Source organism: Theropithecus gelada, chromosome 9 (genome assembly GCF_003255815.1).
Source record: "Theropithecus gelada isolate Dixy chromosome 9, Tgel_1.0, whole genome shotgun sequence".
NCBI classification, from domain to species: Eukaryota; Metazoa; Chordata; class Mammalia; order Primates; family Cercopithecidae; genus Theropithecus; species Theropithecus gelada.
Genome location: NC_037677.1, coordinates 92,793,063 through 92,815,008, shown reverse-complemented (window position 1 = coordinate 92,815,008; position 21,946 = coordinate 92,793,063). Strand labels below are relative to the sequence as shown.

Below are 21,946 nucleotides of genomic sequence, written 5' to 3'. Positions count from 1 at the left end.
ACCTCCGGCCCTCTTGTCGCTGATACATCCAAGGAGAATCAGAACAAGAGTGGAGGAGGCAGGTATTGGGGGTGGGAGGTGTCAGAACTGGGCTGTGAATCTGGGGAGCTGGTGTGCGGCTGAGGCAAATAAAGGGGGTGAGGATTAGCTAGGGACAAGGACGCTACAGACAGCCTGTTTCCTCTTTCAGCCAATGATCATGGATGATCAAGTCAGTTGAGGTCCAGGCAGTGCCCTACAGCTGGAGTGCTAGTCACGTATGCTTACATCTGCACTTTAGGCTGGAGGGACACCCTGGGGCACACAAGCCATTCCTGAGACTCCCCTCCCCACCCCAGCTGAGCTGGGGGTCTCACCTCGGGAATAGTACTGGTGTAGCTCTCACCTGAGAGTCAGGCCTTTGGGGTACTGGAAGGAGACTTCAATGCTGATGACCCCAATGCACGGAGGCCATGGTGCCCATGAGGGTGTCACCCCAAAGTGAATATTGTGCAGAAAAAAATAATCCTTGAAAGCAATTGATAAGACCCTTAGCAGTGAAGTTCTTTTTGAGAAAAATCATTGCTATAGCAGGGAACATGAATTCTAGTCCTAGCTCCACCACTGCTGAGCTATGTGACTTCAGACAAATGTCTTTCTCCCTCTGCGCTTGTTTCCCTGCCTGAAAAGGGAGTCAGATTCTGTCGGTGGTTTGCAGCTTTTTCCTCCTCCTCTTCCTCTTGCTTCTCCCTGGCTCTTCTTCTTTTTCTTCTCCTTCTAGCAGTGGGGCCCTTTCTTCAAGCAAAATTTCGTGTGGAAGCCTAATGCATACAATAAATTAAAGCAAGGCCACAGTTATGGGGATGCAGGTTTGGGAGCCCTGTGCTCTCATGCCAGGCGATGGCGCCCCCACAGAGCCTCAGTGGGAGAGCCAGGGGTCCCCCTGTGCCCTCTGGAGCTCATTCAAATAACCAGCATAGCAAGAGTCAAGGGACCCCCCACATGGCAGGGTGAGGTGCTCAGGAAGCAGGTGCAGCAGTGTGCTGGGGGTCTGGGGTGGGGACAGGGACTCTGGGCAGCTCCCCATCATGCTCCCTTGCAGGTCTGTAAGTACGACTTTGTGGAGGTGCGCAGCGGCCTGTCCCCCGATGCCAAGCTGCACGGCAAGTTCTGTGGCTCTGAGACACCCGAGGTCATCACCTCGCAGAGCAACAACATGCGTGTGGAGTTCAAGTCCGACAACACCGTCTCCAAGCGTGGCTTCAGGGCCCACTTCTTCTCAGGTACGTGGGTTGGGAGGTGAGGCTGATGCAGTGCAGGTGAGGCGGCTTTGCAGACTCCAGGCTCTGGGGTCCCTGGCCCTCTCCTCTCTCTCTCTGCCTGCTCCTGTAGCCTTCCAGGTATGGCTGCCTTGGAGGGGGCGTGCCTGGATCCAGGGCTTTTAAAATATATCTACTGGTGACTGTGTTGTTTCTTAGGGCTGCCATAACAAATTACCACAAACTGGTTGGCTTAACACAACAGAATCTTATTCTTGCAGTTCTGGGGGCCAGAATTCCAAAATCCAGGGGTTTGCAGGGCCATGCTGCCTCGGAAGGTTCTAGGGCAGAATTCCTCCCTGCCTCTTCCTCGTCTGTGGTGGCTCCCAGCCGTCCTCGGCATTCCTTGCCTTGTAGCTACATCATCCTGATCTCTGTCTCCATCTTCACATGCGTTTCCTTCTTCTCTGGGTCTCTGTGTCCCCTCCTTTTCCTAGAAGGATTCCAGTCATTTAGGATCAGCCCTAAATCCAAGATGATTTCATCTCAAGATTCTTAACTAATACTTCTGCAGAGACCCTATTTCCAAGTAAGATCACATTCTAAGGTTCCACATTGTATTAGTCTGTTTTCACAACATACCTGAGACTGGGTAATTGATCAAGAAAAAGAAGTTTAGGCTGGGCGTGGTGGCTCACGCCTGTAATCTCAGCACTTTGGGAGGCCGGGGCAGGCAGATCATGAGGTCAGGGGTTCTAGACCAGCCTGGCCAACACGGTGAAACCCCGTCTCTACTAAAAATACAAAAAAAGAAAAAAAATTAGCCGAGGGTGGTGGTGTGTGCCTGTAATCCCAGCTACTCGGGAAGCTGAGGCAGGAGAATCACTTGAACCCAGGAGGCAGAGGTTGCAGTGAGCCAAGATCGCACCACGGCACTCCAGTCTGGGCTACAGAACAAGACTCCATCTTGGGGCAAAAAAAAAAAAAAAAGAAAAAGAGGTTTAATGGACTCATAGTTCCACATGGCTGCGGAGGCCTCACAATCATGGCAGAAGGCAAAGACATGTCTTACATGGCTGCAGACAATAGAGAATGAGAGCCAAGTGAAAGGGGAAACCCCTTAAAAAATCATCAGATCTTGTGAGACTTATTCACTACCACAAGAACAGTATGGGGGAAACCGCCTCCATGATTCAATTCTCTCCCAGCGGGTTCCTCCTACAACATGTGGGAATTATGGGAGCTACAATTCAAGATGAGATTTGGGTGGGGACACAGCTAAACCATATCACACATGAACAGAAATTTTGGGAAGACAGTACTAAACCCACTACAGTAGCACACTGGACCCTACTTCTCAAACTGAAGGCCATGAATCCTCAGGGCCAGTACAGCAGCTATAGAAAAAGCCCATTCTCCTTAGTACAGCATCTGATGCTGGACACTGTCTTGGCCCACCTGTCCTACCAGCCACATTCCCTCTGTAGGTGCCCTGTGCTGTGATCACGAATAATCCCCCCACTGTTCCCCCATGCCATCACCCTCTACTCCTAAACCCCCATCCCATTCTCTCTTCATACCCCCCGCCTGTGGCCTTCCCTCTCTCTGGAATATCCTTCTTCCTTCGCTACTTAGGAAACTCCTACTTCAACCTGAAGACCCACAATGCCACTTTCTGTACATTCTCTGGCTTCATCTTATTCCTCTTAGTCCGTTTTATGCTGCTATCACAGAATACCACAAACTGGGTAATTTATAGTGAAGAGAAATGTATTTGGCTCATGAGTCTGGAGGCCGGGAAGTTCAAAATCAAGGGGGAACATCTGACAAATGCCTTCTTGCTGTGTCATAACAGGGTGAAAGGCACCACATGGGTGAGAAAGAGCGGCAAGGGGGTCAAACTCATCCTCTATCAGGACCCCACTGCTACAATAATGAGCTCTCATGACCTAATCACATGTAAGGGCCTCATCTCTCAACACTGTTGCATTGGGGATTAAGTTTATAACACATGAACTTTGGGGGACCCACTCAAGCCATAGCACCCTCTTAGCACATTGATTATTCGTTCACCAGTGTTCCCACAGCACTCTCTCCTTCCTTCCATTAGGGCTCTTGTCACCAGGGCCAGCTCCGTGGGCCTGTGGCCTGTGCAATAGCACAGAGCCTGTTCTCAGAAGGGCCCACACTGGTTTGAGGTTCTGTTGTCATCATCTTGAAATTCATGGCCGGGCACGGTGTCTCACGCCTGTAATTCCAGCACTTTGGGAGGCCGAGGCGGGCGGATCACGAGGTCAAGAGATCGAGACCATCCTGCCCAACATGGTGAAACCCTGTCTCTACTAAAAATACAAAAAATTAGATGGGCGTTGTGGCGAGCGCCTGTAGTCCCAGCTACTTGGGAGGCTGAGGCAGGAGAATCGCTTGAACCAGGGAGGCAGAAGTTGCAATGAGTCGAGATTGTGCCACTGCACTCCAGCCTGGGCAACAGAGCAAGACTCCATCTCAAAAAAAAGAAATTCATAATAGTGTTTAAACAAAGTTCAAATCTTGTGCTGAGCCTTGTAAATTGTATAGCAGGTCCTGCATGTCACGTCATATTAGAGTGTGAACTGTTTACAAGCAGGAACTGTATTTTGGTTATCTTTATAGTCTTAATGCTTGGCATAGAAACGACCAAATTATTTGTTGATTTTATACATACCCAGAGTTCCGTCTCCATGGGTGTTTTTGGCAGTCTCTCATTGAGCAAGTCAGGTTTTTTGTTTTGAGTGTCTGCTGTGGGCACAGTACACTACTAGGCTCAGAGCTGTTGCCAGGGAAGTGCCTCCAACCCTGGACAAGCTTACATGCCAGCTAGGGAGGCCAGGGATACACACCCTGCTGAGTCCCAGCCTGGAGCACTGTGGGGTGGGCCACTGCAACAAAGGCTAATGTTTGAAGAAGAGAAGCCCATGGTTGCCTGGAGCAGTGGGTGAAGCCTTTTTGCAGGATTTGGGGTGGTCTAAGCCAGGTTTTAAGGGATGGAAGACATGGAGGTGGAGATAGGATGATTAGAGAGAAAGTACAGGGTCCCCAATAGGGGAAGCAGTGTGAGCACAGGTTAAGGTCTCAACAGAGCACAGAGACAGAGATGAGATGGGCCTGCATGGAGCCCTGACCCATGCTGGGAAGCCAAGGGCATGAGATGGGCCAAGTTGGGGAAGGCCAGGTCATGAAGGACCTTAAACGCTGGGCTGAAGAGTAGGGACCTGATGAAACAGGAACGGAGACTGTTTGCAGGTTCCTGAGCAGGGGAAGCCTAAACTTGTCATCTGACCAAGCCATGCCAGGCAGTGTGGAGCTGGGAAGGCCAGGCAGCTGGAGGACCAGGGCAGCAGGGTGGGCAGGAGCCACCTCAGCGGAGGATGTAGCAGAGCATCACAAGCAGGGCAGCTCCACATTTGCAATAGGAAGCCACAGCACAGGGGAGAGGGTCAGAGCAGGAGTGAGGACCTATGAGTCATCTGCAGAAGGACTCAGAGGAAGGAAGGGAGAGAGGTGGGTCAGTGCTGGGTGTTGGGCGGCTTCATCTCTTCTGCATTCTTTTTTTTTTTTTTTTTTTTTTTGAGACAGAGTGTTGCTCTTGTTGCCCAGGCTGGAGTGCAATGGCGCGATCTCAGCTCACTGCAACCTCTGCCTCCTGGCTTCAAGTGATTCTCCTGCCTCAGCCTCCTGAGTAGCTGGGATTACAGGAATGTGTCACCACGCCCAGCTAATTTTCTATTTTTAGTAGAGACGGGGTTTCTCCATGGTCAGGCTGGTCTCGAACTCCTGACCTCAGGTGATCTGTCCGCCTCGGCCTCCCAAAGTGCTGGGATTACAGGTGTGAGCCATGGCACCGGGCGTCTCTTCTGCATTCTTACAAGGGCTCTTACTTGTCCTGATGACATAAGCAGGTAAAATACAGTGTTCGAGGAGACATTAACCATGGTGAACAAGAGGGTGTAGAGAGTGGACAAAGACAGGGCTGACCCCTAAAGTCATTCCGGTGATGGCAGGGAAGCAGGGGAGGGAGGCTGATCTTCGGTAAATGCAGGAACAATCTGGGTTAGGATAGGGCTGCATACAAGGACCACAAGCGTAACAAGGGCCAGCACCTGAGTTCTCACATAATAATCATGCAGCAAACACTGTGGGCTGGGTGCTGCTTTAATTAATTTGCCCCTCCCAACAACCTGTGAAGTGAGGATACCATTACTGTCTCCATTTTACAGGAGAGGCAACTGAGGCACAGAGGGCAGGAACTGTCTATGGCCACAAGAGCTGGAAGTGGTGGGGTAGGGCTGGCCCTCTGCTGTGTGTCCAGCTTCTCCACGTGCAGAGGGCGGTGTGGAGTCGTGGCACTTGAGCCCAGGCCTCGGGGTCAGCCATAGAGGATGCTTGCTCACTGAGTGACCTTGGTCACATTAGCCATTCTCAGAGTCAGTTTCCTTACTTGTTTTTGTTTTGTTTTGTTTTTGAGACGGAGTTTCGCTCTTGTTGCCCAGGCTGGAGTGCACTGGCGTGATCTCGGCTCACCGCACCCTCCGCCTCCCAGGTTCAAGCAATTCTCCTACTTCAGCCTCCCAAGTAGCTGGGATTACAGGCCTGCGCCACCACGCCTGGCTAATTTTTGTATTTTTAGTAGAGACAGGGTTTCTCCATGTTGGCCAGGCTGGTCTTGAACTCCCGACCTCAGGTGTTCCACCCGCCTCGGCCTCCCAAAGTGCTGGGATTACAGGCATGAGCCACCACGCCCGGCCAGTTTCCTTACTTATAAAGACTGACAGATAGAGAACTCCCTCCTAAGGTTGGATGAGAATTAACTTAGATAATGCATGGAGTGCTTGGGACTGTGCCTATTCCATAGTAAACATTCAGTAAGTAGGAATTACTGTCATTCTTATTACTACTGTGATTAATACTAGCCTGTCCTTCAGGGAGCTCCTTGTTTTGAGCAGGGAGCAGGGCCAGAGAACATAGAAAAAGTACTTGGAGAATCCAACACATACCAGGGCCAAGTGCTTGGAAAAGGAAACAAGTAGATATGCAAGAAATCTGAGGTGAAGATGTTCCCGCTTCACTCCCCCAGTGAGGGAACAGTCAGAGGGGAAGGGGAGCAATCAGAGAAGCTTCCTGGAGGAGGCCATTTTTAAGTGGGATTCTGAGCCCTGAGGGACGTTCGTAAGTTGGCGTCTCCTCTTAGAAGAGTTCATTGATCTCCCCAGACAAGGACGAGTGTGCCAAGGACAATGGCGGGTGTCAGCACGAGTGCGTCAACACCTTTGGGAGCTACCTGTGCAGGTGCAGGAACGGCTACCGGCTCCACGAGAACGGGCATGACTGCAAAGAGGGTGAGGCTGGACCTCCGGTTGTTGGGGGGTGGGCTGACCTTCGCCACACCCCAAACCCCTGTGAGCATGTGCATGAATGAGGGGCTGGGGTGAGGAGCTCTTCCACTTTCTGAGCTGAGGCCCAGCCACTGCTGTCCTTGTGGGAGAGAAGTTTTCCCCAGGGCATCTCACTCCTTCAGGGGGCACCTGGGGGCCTCAGGTGCTGTAGGCTGAGTTATTTTTGCAAATGATTAAGCCTGCAAGCTCTGGAATCTGAATACCTAGGTCTACATCCTGGCTCTGCCGTTCCCTGGCTGTGTGACCTCGGGCAAGCAATTTAACCTATCTGAGCCTCAGTTTTTTCTTTGGTTAAAAGGGTCTAAACATAACCTCCTTCTTAAAGTTTTTGTGAGGATTAAAACAAAGTATTTCAGACTCTCTGACACATATTATGCCCTCAAACATCAATAAAGATCAGCCTTTTATGTCTTTGTCATATATTAATTACCATATGCAGGTCCCATAGGAAAATAGGATTTGAAAAGCTTTGCTCCATTCTCCATTCACTGTAGGAAATTCTTCAGGGCCAGGTGGCTTTTACTGTCCACGGTCCAGTCATTCTGGAAAAAGCCTTCCTTCTGTTCTTACCCTGCCCAGTGAAGGGAGTTTGAACACTTATGACAAACACACAGGCTTCCAGGCCTTGGCCCCAGCTGTGAAGCCCTGCAAAGGAAGTCAAGGGTGGAGGAAGATGTGGAAGACACACAGCCCGATCTCTGGAATAAACAGTCTGGAGTTAGGAGATTTGGCTGGGTGCCGCAGAGTCTGGTCGGGATCTGCCTAGAATGTTACAGGAGGCGCTGACATGTCTTCAGGAGGAGGCGGCCACCCTCCAAGCCCAGCCCTAGGGCATGGTCACAGGTGGTGGAGGGGCTGGGTGGGAGGCTGGTGGAAGAACCGAACAGGGAAGGAACAGTCAAGCCCCTGTGAGGCGGGCCCGGGCTAGGACCAGGCTTGCCTCCTGCAGTGTGGGAGAGGACAGGAGGGAGGTCAACTCTCCCAAGTTCCCACCCCTGAATAGTGGCTGCGTTTGTGTGGGTTGACCCCAAGGGCAGGGGGTGTCAAAGCAAATGTCCCAGGAGCTGAGCAAATGTCCCAGGAGCCGAGCCACTCTCCCTCTGGGCGCCTGTTCTCTGTGTGGCTGCAGAGCAGATGTAGCACTGAGCAGAGGCAAATCTCTTTGGACCGTCTTCAAAGCTGCCTCCTCCCCTTCCTCCCCCGGGCCCTCCTCACCTGCCTCTCCAGCTTCTCCAGGGTGGAGCCTCTGTGTTTGTGATACAGTCCGCTGTGCTTTCTAAGCAGTGGTAGCACTGGCCTTAAAGCCAGCCAGGCCCGGTTTGAGTCCCAGCTCCGCCCCCTATCAGCAAAGCACTGTCCCTCTCCAAAGCTATTTTCTTATTTGGGAAGTGAGAAGGACTAAAGGAGAGGATGCATGGAAAATGCTGTCCACAGTGCCCAACACAGAAGAAGAGAAATGCCAGTTATTGGCCAAGATGCCAGGCATCGAACGAGTTGTGGGACCACTCTTGGCAAATAGCACTGTCACCAGGACACACTTGGTAGACTCCAAATAAAACCACTGAGCAAAACTAAAAGAAGCTTATGGATAGATGGTGCAGTGATGAAGCAGACCTCTGTTAGCCAAGATGCACTGAGCACTCACCATGGGCTGGCACGCCCTAAGCCTTTCCCATGCATTATCTCATTTGATCATATATCACCCCGACTAGGGTGGCACCCTTTTACAAATAAGGACACTGAAGCTTACATAACAGCCCCAAGTCCCACAGATGGCAGAACCAAGATGGGTCGAGGTCCACCCGACCCCACTGCCAGTGCTTTTAACATATTTGCAGGGATAACTGCAATGTGGATAGGAATAGAAAGATAGCCTGGCCCCCGAGCCACAGCCAGGAAGGCAGAAAAGCCAGTGCAAGTAAACCAACACATCCCTGAGCCAGGAGACACCTGATTCAGGACACCCCACCCCCACATTTGATAAAGACCCTGAGACAATCAGGAGAGAGGGGAGGAGAACCCCCTAGAATCCTTCTCCTGCTGTCCATAGTGAATGACTTCTCTCTCTGTATGTGTCCCCCCACCACCCCCAGCTGGCTGTGCACACAAGATCAGCAGTGCAGAGGGGACCCTGGCGAGCCCCAACTGGCCTGACAAATACCCCAGCCGGAGGGAGTGTACCTGGAACATCTCTTCGACTGCAGGCCACAGGGTGAAACTCGTGAGTCATTTTCGTAGTTTACTGAGAACATGGACTTGGGTATCAGGCAAATGTGCATTTGAGTCTCTGCTCTGCCACTTCCCAGCTCTGTAACTGGGGGGAGGTGACTCAACATTTCCAGGTCTCAGTTTCATTATCTGCAAAACATGGATACTAATGAAGCTTACTTCATCGGGCTGTTGTGCAGATTAAAAGAAACCACACACAAAAGCTCTATAGATCACACCTGGGCACAGTGGGACCAGCAGGAGGCGGCATCCACCACCCGCATCTGCAGTGCTGTTTGAGATTCACTTGTTTCCAGTTTTAAATTTTTTACAAGACAATATAGTCTCATGATTAAAAACAAGATGAATCAGTACAGGAGGTTGGAAATAGAAATCAAAAGACCCCAGAGCCCCCATTTCCACTCTAGAAATGACCACTCTGAACACATTCTTATGGATCCTTCCAGAAATTTTCTGTGGACAATCATGACTGTCAGTGCACAGGAAAATATATATGTTTTTGTTACTCAAATTCCTCTAATAAAATCCTATTCATATTTTTTCTACAACTTAATTTTTTTTCCATTAGTAATAGGAGACTAAGTTCTTTATGCAAATTCCCTCCTGAATTAAAAGTTCCTCCCCAAGCCTTTATTTAAAGTCTTTTTCACGTATATGATGTGTGGTTTGCACAGTTATTTCAAAGGGGAGTTGAATCTCCTAGGAGTCTCATTTCTCAACCCCCAGGGAGGGACTCCCACATTTTGGAGAATAAAGAAACCCTTTTGCCAGCTGGAGAATGTATTGTACTTCAGGCAGACGGACATTTTTTAAATGGGTTTTTCTGACTGTAGAGGTAAGTAGGATTGACCCTATGAACGGTGGACGGATAACTCAGGGAGAATGGAGGAGAACAGAGAGGGAGAAGTCCATGATCAATGGACTATGGCGCAGGGACTTGCAGGATGTTTATTGGTGAGAGCCATGAGTGAGGAGCAGAAGAGGCGAATGGGCCCCCAGGGCGTCGAGGGCTGAAGACAGGGCCTCTGACCACAGGGTGCTCCCAGCGGACAGCTCACATGCTGGGCCGCCCGTGGGGAAACTGCTGCTCTGCTAAGAGCGGCTGTCACGGGTCAGCCTTGAATCTGAGTGAGGATCAACTGGAGAGCGCCTTAGGGAAAGGCACTGCTTCTCCAAGACCGCCATCTGCTGGGAAATGTTCGCAATGGCAACATAGAGCCCCGAGGACCGCAGGGGAGGCGCCCTCTGGCGTTGGGAGCGCGCAAACGCATAACGGGAAGCGTTTGCTCGAGGCTCATACCCACACTTGGTAGTTTCCAAAAGGCGTTTCCTCGGGAAACGGATGGTGGATATATTGACTGAGCTCTTTTCGCTACCGTAGAATGTGAGTTGAATACTTCTCAAGGAAGCTGGTGGTGTTCGCTGCCTGGGGATGGCGACAGGGCGCCCCATGGACCTCCTGGGAGCTCCCTCCCTGCTGAGCTTAAGGCTCCCTTCCACTGCAGGGCCGTCCTGGTGCCACTGCTCCCCTGTCCAGTGTCTCTACCCACCACCTTTGCTCCAGCGCCCCCTATCTCACAGGCGGGAGAGCTCTGCCCACGTGCGTTAGTGTGTGGGAGTCATTCTTCTGAAAGCCTGCATTGCCGTGCTGGTCCTGTTTCCCCCTCCCAATCTCCATCTCCGTGCTGCCAGGCCAGAGATGAATTGAGCACCACCCCCCGCCCCCCGCCCCAGCTAATGTCCTGTGTCCCTGCTCTGTCGTTTGATCCAGGTCTTCATCTGACACCATCCCCGCTCACCTTATCCCATCTCCCTTGACGCTGGGGCTGCCATCAGTCGACCACCTACCCAGCACCCGAGGAGCCTGCATTCAGGGCTGAAAAGCAGGCTGGAATGGTGGGGCGCCCCTGGCCAGCATTAGGGGACAGTCCTTAGGGGGAACAGGGAGAAATGAGGCAGCACAACCTGGTGAATGATAGCAGTGGGGGTTGGAGAAGGCTAGCTGGGGTCAAGTTCAGCTTCATCTGTCTCCAGCTGCATGAGCTTGGGCAGGTCTGCCAGCTTCTCTAAGACTCATTTTCCCCTTCTGCATGTTGGAAATAATAATAGCTCTTCCTTCCCAGCATCACCAGAAGTGAGTGAGAAAATGCCCATAAATGCTCGGCATGGAATAAACACTCAGCGAGTGTCAGCCACCATGAGGGTGCTGCCCGGAGCAGTGTGCACCTCATACAACCTCACCAGTGTCATTTGTACTGAAGGATCATGCAGTAGAGTGCACAGGTCAACAACAGGGTCTCTGACGCCAGAGTGCCAGATCATGGCCCAGCTCTACCAGTGTGAGACCTTGGACAACTCATCTGGCAGCTCTGAGCCTCACTTTCCTCATCTGTAAAGTGGGGATTAGACACATCACAGGGGTGTAAAGATTGAAAGAGGTGATACTTGTAAAGCATTTAAAACAGTTGCCAACACAGAGAGTGGGCACTCAGCCCTTGCTGGCTCTTGGCCCTAAGTGAGAGAGAAGCTGTGTGATGGGATGGAAGGAAGACAGATTTGGGCTGTGGGAAGCCTGGCTCTGTCGCTTAATAGCTGTCAAAATGTCAAGCATTTAAATTCTCTGAACCCCTGCTCTCTCATCTGCAGTGTGGTCATTGTAGCTCATGTAACTACCTCATAGGGCCGCCTTCTGGACCAAAAGCAAGGCAGAGGTTGAGACCCTCTCTACAGATGTCCCCAAGCATCACCATGGCCACACACCCCCTGTACAGCCAACTGGAAGTCTCCCCACCCTGCCTCGCCCCTTCCTCTCCTAGAACTGGAGAGGAGGCCCCCACCCCGGCTGAATGTCAGGCCCTTGCCTTACTTTCTGCTCTTCTGTCCCCAGACCTTCAATGAATTTGAGATCGAGCAGCACCAGGAATGTGCCTATGACCACCTGGAAATGTACGACGGGCCCGACAGCCTGGCCCCCATCCTGGGCCGTTTCTGCGGCAGCAAGAAACCAGACCCCATGGTGGCTTCGGGCAGCAGTATGTTTCTCAGGTTTTATTCGGATGCCTCAGTGCAGAGGAAAGGCTTCCAGGCAGTGCACAGCACAGGTACCTGGGGTGGGATACTGGCTTCCAGCTGATGAGCACTTGGACAGGAGACAGAGATATGGTGAAGGCAGGACAAGGACTGCCTTTTATTCTGACCGGGGGAGGGCTAGGGGAGGAAGGTGCGTGATAAAATGTCCTATTAAAATGAAGCATCAGGCTGGGTGCGGTGGCTCGTGCCTGTAATCCCAGCACTTTGGGAGGCCGAGGCAAGCGGATCACCTGAGGTCAGGAGCTCGAGACCAGCCTAGGCAACATGGTGAAATCCCGTCTCTACTAAAAATGCAAAATTAACTGGGCATGGTGGTGGGTGTTTGTAATTCCAGCTACTCAGGAGGTTGAGGCAGGAGAATTGCTTGAACCCTGGAGGCAGAGATTGCAGTGAGCCAAGATTGTGCCATTGCACTCCAGCCTAGACGAGTGAGACTCTGTCTGTTAAAAAATAAAAAACTAAAATGAAGCCTCAGCAACCACAGGGAAAATGTCTGTTTTCTTTCAATATCCTTAATTGACACAATTTGAAATGGACAACCCTTTGTTAGTGCCCCATTTTTTCCTCCCTCCTTCTTTCCTTCCTTTCTTCCTGTCTTTTTAAAAATATATTTTGGCCAGCCACGGTGGCTCACACCTGTAATCCTAGAACTTTGGGAGGCTGAATGGGGAGGATTGCTTGAGCCCAGGAGTTCAAGACCTGCCAGGGCAAGATGGTGAGACCCCCACCCCCCACTGCAATCTCTACAAAATAAAAACTAGAAAATATAGTGAAGCGTGGTGGTCCCAGGTACCCCGGAGGCTGAAGCAGGAGAATTGCTGGAGCCCAGGAGTTCAAAGCTGCAGTGAGCTCTGATCATGCTATTGCACTCCAGCCCGGGTATTTTGCTGGTGTATGAAGTCCAGAAGTTGGGTATCTGAGTGGTGAAAGCAGACCTTTTATCCCTGTAAGGACCAGTTCTGGAAAGTGAAAAGTGGTTCTGTTCCCCATGATTTTTTCTTCCACTCAAAATGTAAATAGCTGTATTAGGTGCTTTGGTGGGAAATGTATGTGCTTATAACTTATATTATCTACTTCATTAAGGAGAAGAATGTCAGTAGGAAATTTGGCTCTGCTCTTTAGCCATTAAAATGTTACCACCTGGGACTAGTGCCCACGGAAGCAAATCTGACCCTTTGATCCTGATGTACAATTGTGTCCTTTGTCAGAGCCGGTGGCCACCCAAAGCCCACTCTGCTTCTGTAATGCTGAGTCTGAGCTCACGATCATGTGACCCTGTGATCCTTTTAACAGCCCCTACCCCCAGTTTTTTTTCAGTACCAGAAAATATAAATTAGGTCAAACAAAATGGCAACCAGCATCCTGAGGCAGTTCAGCCTCCCCTTGCACAGCAGAAAACACTGCATGTCAAACTCCCTGAGGAGTTCTAGCTTCTGGTTCTAGCTTCCTCCAGGGAAGTTTAAAAGCCTTCTTGTCCCTGCAGATAGAGACCAGGAAGAACATAGGTGCTTCAGGGTCCTAGCAGGAAATGGGGGCACATTCAGAGTCATTATTTGAGGAGAAGTTAATAAAGGGACAGGTTACAAAGGGGTGAGAGGGTATGGGACACTGTAGGACAGTGAAGCCACCAGAGCAAGGAACTGCAACCCCAGACCCAGAGGATGAGAGGAGGGAGCAGTTCCTGGAAGCTGGAGACAGAGAGGGCTGCATGCAGAGATCCTGTGGCTGCAGCTGTGACCTAAGTAGAAGAACAGCTGTGGCAATCAGGGGACTAAATACCCTGGCCTCTCTCTCCTCCCTCCATCTCATCTGCTGGTGCTCCCATGGCTGAACCTGCAGCAGAGGGCACGGGGGTCACCGATGGAGGCCAGGGGTCCACCTCCCGGGGCCTAGGCAGGTGGGAAGGGTGGGGGCGTCCGGCAGGATGGAGGGAAGGTGTCCCGCCCTGCTCTGTGTTCATTTCATGACCACCCAGCTCTCAGGAATTTGAAATTTCCCCAAAACGGGTTAGACCTGGAAGACATTCTAAGCCAGAGCCAACACAGGACTCAGAATGGGCAGTCAGACAGGACTGGGCCAGGCGGGGCGTGGAGCTCCAGAGGGGCCTCAGAGTGTTAGGAGCTAGGTGGCCCAGAATCTACAACAGTGTTTGCCTGGGCCCCTTGGGGGCATGGAGCACACAGGGGAGGGGCTGTGCAAGAATTTGCCTCCAGAATTTCTGGTGCTTGCTAATCTAGACTAATCTTGTCTACCTATTTTACTTATTTATTTACTTTTATTATTTTTTTTTTTTGAGATGGAGTTTTGCTCTGTGGCCCAGGCTGGAGTGCAGTGGCACAATCTCAGTTCATTGCAAGCTCCGCCTCCCAGGTTCAAGCGATTCTCCTGCCTGAGCCTCCCGAGTAGGTGGGATTACAGGCGCCCACGACCACACCCTGCTAATGTATTTTTAGTAAAGACAGGGTTTCACCTTGGCCAGGCGGGTCGCAAACTCCTGACCTCAAGTGATCCACCCATCTCAGCCTCCCAAAATGCTGGGATTACAGGCGTGAGCCACCGCACCCGGCCAATATCCATTTTATTTTATGTGGGCTTAAGTGTCCAAGACACAAGGTACTATATATAGGACCAGGGCCAACAAGAGTTACTGTCCTTGTATAATAAAAAAACCAGAAACAAAAAAACAAAAAAAAAACCAGAAACAAAGGCTACAGAATACAAGCCCAGAACCTGAGGGGCAGCTCACCTGTGACACCCACAGGGACCTCAAAGTTGGCCTATGGTCAATGCCCTCAGTTGCAAGAACCAGTCAAGTAGGGTCTGAAGTTTCCAGGGTTGAGGGCTTACCCGCGGTTCTGATGTGCTTTTATCGCCCTCTGTTGGCAGAAATGACAAATTACAGTCAGTCCGTGGGGCGAGTGTGAGCCCTTCTCAGATGCATCCAACCCTTCCGGGGAATAAAGTGGCAAATAGATCCACCCACATCCCAGCGACCAGTGAGGCGAACCATCCATTGGCTCCATGTCTCCATAACTCGAAAAAGCAAAAAGCAGCCAGCTCTTTTCAATGGCATGCTCACGTATTCTCAAGCTGGGAACAGGCGACCTTGGCTTGTAAGGGCCACTTTGCACCCCCGAGGGAGCCCTGACCTGTGAGCCAGGGGCCTCTGTGTACTCCTCCATCAGATGGGGTCACGAGACTACCTGGCCTCTCCTGCCAGGCACGCACCAGGCTCTGTAGAGAAAACTGAGCAGACGCAGGCGGGAGGCACGAGGGTGTCTTGTGCTGAGGGGACATCTCACTTGTCTCTGCTCCAGAGTGCGGGGGCAGGCTGAAGGCTGAAGTGCAGACCAAAGAGCTCTATTCCCATGCCCAGTTTGGGGACAACAACTACCCGAGCCAGGCCCACTGCGACTGGGTGATCGTGGCAGAGGACGGCTACGGCGTGGAGCTGACATTCCGGACCTTTGAGGTTGAGGAGGAGGCCGACTGTGGCTACGACTACATGGAAGCCTACGACGGCTACGACAGCTCAGCGCCCAGGCTCGGCCGCTTCTGTGGCTCTGGGGTAAGTCCCGGAGACGCTGGGGCCGGGGCAGAGTGTGATGAATCACAGCATGAGTTGTGGAGTGAGACACATCCGGGTTTCAGTCCTGGCCACCTCCTCCACTTACGAGCAACGGCGAGGAGGCACGTTTTGCTGAAGCCGAGTGGGAAGAGGGAGAAATGTCAGGAGGCTGGGAGGCAGCCAAGGGACCAGTCCTTGAAGGCCCCTTACTGAGGCAGCCATGGAAGAGCACTTTTCCTTTTGGGACTTTCCCCCTATTTTTGCAAAGTCTTTCCCTCTCCCCCCACTTTTTTTTTCCCCCCCAGACGGAGTCTTGCTCTGTCGCCCAGGCTGGATTTCGGCTCACTGCAACCTCTGCCTCTTGAGTTCATGCAATTCTTCTGCCTCAGCCTCCCAAGCGGCTGGGATTACAGGCATGTGCCACCACGCCCACCTAATTTTTGTATTTTCAGTAGAGACAGGGTTTCACCATGTTGGTCAGGCTGGTCTTGTACTCCTGACCTCAAGTGATCCACCTGCCTTGGCCTCCCAAAGTGCTGGGACGACAGGCGTGAGCCACCACGCGCAGCTGCTCTCCTCCATTTTTATTTGGCCCCCAGGCTTTAAAAATATTTAATTATGCTTCTATATATTTATTATATTCACATTTCTCTCCTCAAGCAAAACCAAATGCCAATGAAAATTACAAGTCACTTACTATACACAACAATAGTTGTACTCAAGGTCATCATCAGTGTTCTCATTGTTCACTTTTTCAGTGGGCCTGTTGTGTTTGCTATTTCTCCAGCACCCAACATAGGGCTTGGCATATAGTTGGTGCTTGGTGGGAGTTTGTGCACTGGCCAGTACAGTGTCCCGGTCACTCCCCTGGCTGTACCACACTGGACACTGCCCATACTGGGCACCAGCCCCCTCCTTTCTGTTGCCTCCAGGCCTGGTCGCTCAAGCTTCTTTGCTATTGGCTGGACTTAAATCACATCATTTTGGAGTCACCAGTGCTCCTGTGCTAAACAGAAATTCAAATTGTCATTTGTATTTTTTGAATAATTCCCCATCTTCTTTCACCCTCTAGAAAAGGAAGAATGACAAAGTGGCACTTAGCCAATGCACTGCCTTTGATAAAGTCTTTCCAACTGTGGGGTCTGTGGAAAGGAACCTCTTGGAGGGTCCTGAGCGGTTAACCGTGGGGGAAGCTCACTTTGGCTCCACTAGAACCTCGCAGGCAACAGCCTTGGAATGTGGCTCCCATTCACAGACCACCTGGCAAAACCTTTCTGACAAACATGGTGGCTCCATCCCAGTTTTTGTCCTTGGAAGGGACAGAGGCCTGAACAATGGTCTTTGTTTCAGGTCTCCTGGGAGACACATCACAATGATGACCCTGGAGTTCGGTGATGCATGGTGCATCCTTTACAATCAGAAGGGCCGGAGCTTGGGTCCTGCCTACCTGGGAGAACTTGAGTCTCAGTTTCTTGAAGTGAAAAATGGGGATAGTACCTGCCTTATAAGGTTGCTGTAAAGTTTACGTAAGATCTGGAAGTGCCTAGCACAGCACCTGACCCACCTGCGTACTTAATAAGTAATAGATTCTATATGAGCTATGCACCTAGGATCATCTTTGGAAGAGCAGGGCCTGCAAAGCTCTCTGGAGCAGAATTTGCAATGTTTTCTTTTGGAAAGGAGCTTGTTTGGATGCTCTTCAGAGTCTCTGGTACCAGGGACACATCCTGTGTCCTTGCATAAGATCCTGTCTCGTCCTCCTAATTTTCAACTCCAATCACAGCTAAAGTCCTTTTCGTTTCCCTTTCTCCTTTCCTCAGCCATTAGAAGAAATCTACTCCGCGGGAGATTCCCTGATGATTCGATTCCACACAGATGACACCATCAGCAAGAAAGGCTTTCATGCCCGATACACCAGCACCAAGTTCCAGGATGCCCTGCACATGAAGAAATAGTGCTGATGTTCTTGAAAGACAGAAACTGAGAATGTTTTGTTTTTGTTTTTACAACAATAGCACCTTGAAAAATCTGCCCTAAAACAGTGTACAGTATTTTTCTCAAACAAAAACTCAGAATCCAGTCTTGGAGGTATATATTTGAATGAAAGTCATGTAAGCTTGGCCAACAAGGTGGAGAGAAAATGTTCTTTTGATTCTGTCTGCAATGTTATCACTCATGAACGTTAAAGATTAGGATTGAAGTCACTGACCATTCAAGCTATGTTTGTTCATACCCATTCTCCTTGTCCCTTGCTCCTATGTGGCAAAAGGCCAGCCTTGGGGTTGGCCGTTCCTCTAATCTGGACTTGCTTGCAAAGGTGCCGGGCTATCTTCTGTCTATGTTGGGCATAAGGGATGAAAGCTTGGCTGTGACTAACATATGGCTCACAGCTTTGGCTGGAATCATTTTCTTTCTCTCTGCCAGGGACACGTCAACCAAGAAACCTGAAAATATGGATGGATGTCAGGACTAAAAAAGGCATCACAGTAAGCAGTGTGCACAGAGAAAGTTTCGAGTATGAAAATCATTGTCATGAAGTTAGGAGACCACGAAGCCATTTCTCAGTCAATCACACTCCTTGTCCCTTTGGTTTCCCGCACTCCCTAATTGCACTGGGGGCTAAGGCATCCATTATGAATACAGCAGAACATTTGCTGGCAAGAGTCTCGTCTGCTGAGAAGACAATATTGTGACTCGTCCTGAAATTTTTTCATTCATTGACTTTGAGAAGACTCCACCTGTGCTTGGAATTCCACGGGCTTCGAAGAACATTTCTTCTTTTAGCTTTGGAGGCACTTGCCGTGGCACACCTGGACTCCTTGACATCCAATTCAAACTGCATTTGCAAAATGTGCAAAGACATCTCATGAGGGACCAATTCAGGTTCCTTGTGGGGTGAACACTGTTGAGGACTGGTTAATTATAAGTTATGTAAGAATCATCGCCTTGTGGAACAAGTCAATCCGCGACTAGCGTCCTGTAGCCAATCAGGTTAAAGAGTGCGTTGGTAACTTTGCTCTGATTAACTAATATTCAATCACCAACTTGCAATCAGAATTCACAACACTTGGCACTTGTTCTAGAGAAGTGTAGAGGATGATGTTTACATAATTTTAGCACCTCAAGGTATAATTTAAACAGTGAGGTAGTTTTGAATGGCATTTCATTAAGGCATCTATGGGCATTATGAGCTAAAAGCTGTGGTATGTTAGCTTTAAAAGAGTATTTATGTTGGAATAATTTTTAAATAATGTTTACATAACTGTAAGTCCTGTTTGGTTGGTGTTGAACGCAGGGCGGCACACGAGTGTTTTTGGTTAGAGCCAAGAGAGCTCCCATGCGCCAGAATTCCTTTGGGATGAATCAGCATCATTTTAGACAAAGTATTTGTAAAAAGGTGAAAGGTTATATTTTTTACAGATCAGAATATGGCACCAGAGGACTGTGTCTCATTAAAGTGATTGCTGGGAGCAAAAACTAGAATGATACAAGGAAAGGTCAGAGAAATGCATGGGAATATTTTTTCCTTAAAACAAAAAAATTAAAGTATTCTTATTAATAATATATGTCTGTATATATGTATGTATGTAAAAGATCAGCTGTCAAAGCCTTAATCAATGCAGTGTGGAAAATGCCAATCCCTGGTCCTCGCTTTACTGTGGGCCCTGCAGGATTGGCTCTCCGTTTCCTGCCTCTCCTTTCACCAAACTCTGTTTTCGCCTTTCTCGGCACTGGACTGAGGCTCAGCCTACACGCTCATATTGTGCATATGGCAGACCCTGCCCCACGTGCGCTTCGATACGGCAAATGGAGCAGCTGACCTCGTGGCTCCAATCCCACCTGCCTGTTAGGGTAGATTCCATTTCTCTGATTTTTGTATTTTCTGAGGTTTTATGTGGTCTCGTCTTGTCTATGAGAGTTGAAACTGGAACTGGGATACCTAAGATGGCTGTTAAGGTTCTTTCTCCAAGAAAATAAAAGTTCTGCAGTTTTAACCTTTAGAAGTCTAAGCAAGATTAACAAATTTCATAGAAAAGTGGGAGGGAGTCAGAAACAGAGTTGGTGCTGCTCAGCAGGACGGTGAAACAATGATACTTCTTTTCATCTCCTTAGCATGAACATTTTCAAAAACACACAGCTTCAACCATTGTCACCATATGGCCAATTTGCAACGATGGGACTCTTATGAAAAACCTTTATTTAGGCCTTCTGTGTGACGTATCCGCAGAAAAGACAAGCTCTGATTCAGCTGGGGCTAGCTGGGCCGCTCCTCTGGAAGCCCACACTTGTGGGGACTTGGGCATGACACGGGTTCTTGCAAAGAAACTCGAGCTGGCTTCACCAGAGAGAGTCCATTCAGCAGAAAGACCCAGGCCTCTGCCTTGGTGCTTCCAATTGCTCAGTGACCTGCCTGCAAGCATCCCCAGAAGCAAACAGCAGAGGTAGAAGATACCGCTGCAGCCTGCTTTGTGCTTTAATTGGGTACCAAGCTTTGGGGATGACACTGAGTTGCAAAAATAGTTTCAGTTCAGAGAATTGTCTTAGGACAACAGGCTAATGAAGGATTTGGGGTCTAGGTTTTTAGCCTGGCTCAGTTCTGGTGTAACCTGGTCTAGCAAAAGCTAAGCCTGGATTGCAGGGCAGGAAAAAATCTGGAATTAACTTTAGCCAGTAGAATTTCTTCAAACAGAGAAAGAGAGGCTGTTCATTGATCCACTATTCCCTCTATTTTCCTCTAAGGTAAATATTTAGAGGTATTTACCTGTAAGGTGAAGTTTCCCCTCTATTTCTATTTTACAATTTCTCTCTAAAGCAAGCTTGTCCAACCCATGGCCCAGGACAGCTTTGAATGTGGTCCGACACAAATTTGTAAACTTTTTAAAGAAACATTGTGAGATTCTTTCTGTGACTTTTTTTCTCATCAGCTATCGTTAATGTTAGTGTATTTTATGCATGGCCCAAGATAATTCTTCTTCCAGTGTGGCCCAGGGAAGCCAAAAGATTGGACACCCCTGCTGTAAAGTTTCATATCACTCACGAATTGCTCAGCTGATTGAAATAATTTGTAAAATCCTGCTAACTAGCAAATTCACAGTGAGTTTTCCTGTTGATTGGGTCCCTTTGATAACTTCCAGATTGATATTGTTAGCATTCCATTTGTGAATGAATGTTCCTTGGGCTTTAGCAGATGTTTTTAAAGTTTCTTTTGTAGACTGAACTTCTGAACATCAATCCCAAATGCCTAAAAGTTTTCTTTTTAAAAAGGAAAACTGTTTAAAGTATTATATGTAAACATATGGGTATTTTTTATTTTGTGTAATTTTACATTTCATGAAATGATGTCAGTTTCAAAGAGAAGGTGGAGAGGACCTAACATATGTCTCTACCTAGAAAGGATGGTTTCATTAAAGAATATGGATTTATTGATGTGTCTTGGGTTTGTATTGCTAATTCAGACCAGATGGGTCCTTTTAGTGATAATTTTCTCCCATATCACAAGAGCTTGGGAGAGAGTACTAAAAGGGGGCCCTTCTCTACAGCCTTCCACTCTCTGGTGAGTACCCAAGTGCCTAGCTCCAGAACAGAGTTCACTAATGGACCCAGAAAGTCACGAGCAAAGCTAAAGATGGTTTTCAAATTTATTCCCTTTCTTACACCAAAACAAGCTGAAAATCTGACAACCTGATTGTGAAGATGTCTGCTGCCAAAACCATCCAGATGTGGTAGACATCTTCCATTTGCCCCTCAGCTCCCCTCGCCACCCTCCTCTATCTGGACATGCGTCTGAGGACTATATCTGACACCCGAGACTGAAGGTTATGACTCCCAGTAGGTGAGCCCCCACTCCCCGTTGGGGGCCCTGGAAGTCCCTCCTTCCACTTGCCACTTGAGGCTTAGGGGTGGTAATGACACCCTGCTTGTCTAACCTTGGGGTACTGCACTTCCCCCAAGGGGAATGTTTATAGGTAGTCATTTTAATAAACCCTTTTCAAATGTAGTAATGAGTGTATATTACTTGTCTCCTGCAGGGAACCTGACTGATACAGGGTCATTTCTAACACAAAGACAGGGACTCCATCTGATAAAGGACACCCTCTTCAGATTGATTAGATGAAGAGGCTTTGGGGTATGTTTGGAGTTTTGTGGGTTATATTACAGAAGGGTAATTATACAACTGTGTTTTTAGAAGCACTCAGATTGCTCTCAATGCAAAATCCTTTAACACAGGCAGTTGTTTTGTGCTATACATAGTCTCAAGATTTTATGACTTTTCTGCCCATTTGCAGTCACCAATTACATAGAGATGATAGGTGATTGATAGATAGATGATAAATAGATGATATAGGTAGATAGGTGGATAGATGATAGAAAGAAAAAGAAAATGAAAG

The 21,946-nt window shown here is 49.2% G+C and overlaps 1 protein-coding gene across 1 annotated transcript in view; it reads left to right on the top strand.

Annotated features, from left to right (window-relative positions):
* The window catches only part of TLL2 (tolloid like 2), a 148,716-nt gene extending 127,734 nt beyond the window's left edge, over positions 1-20,982 (top strand). Inside the window, exons 16-21 of the mRNA XM_025396938.1 lie at positions 1,082-1,262; positions 6,488-6,613; positions 8,764-8,891; positions 11,787-12,000; positions 15,307-15,557; positions 17,378-20,982. Coding sequence (XP_025252723.1) covers positions 1,082-1,262; positions 6,488-6,613; positions 8,764-8,891; positions 11,787-12,000; positions 15,307-15,557; positions 17,378-17,512 — 1,035 coding nt within the window. The 3' untranslated portion in view covers positions 17,513-20,982. The remainder of the gene's footprint in view (positions 1-1,081; positions 1,263-6,487; positions 6,614-8,763; positions 8,892-11,786; positions 12,001-15,306; positions 15,558-17,377) is intronic.
* Positions 20,983-21,946: the final 964 nt, after the last annotated feature.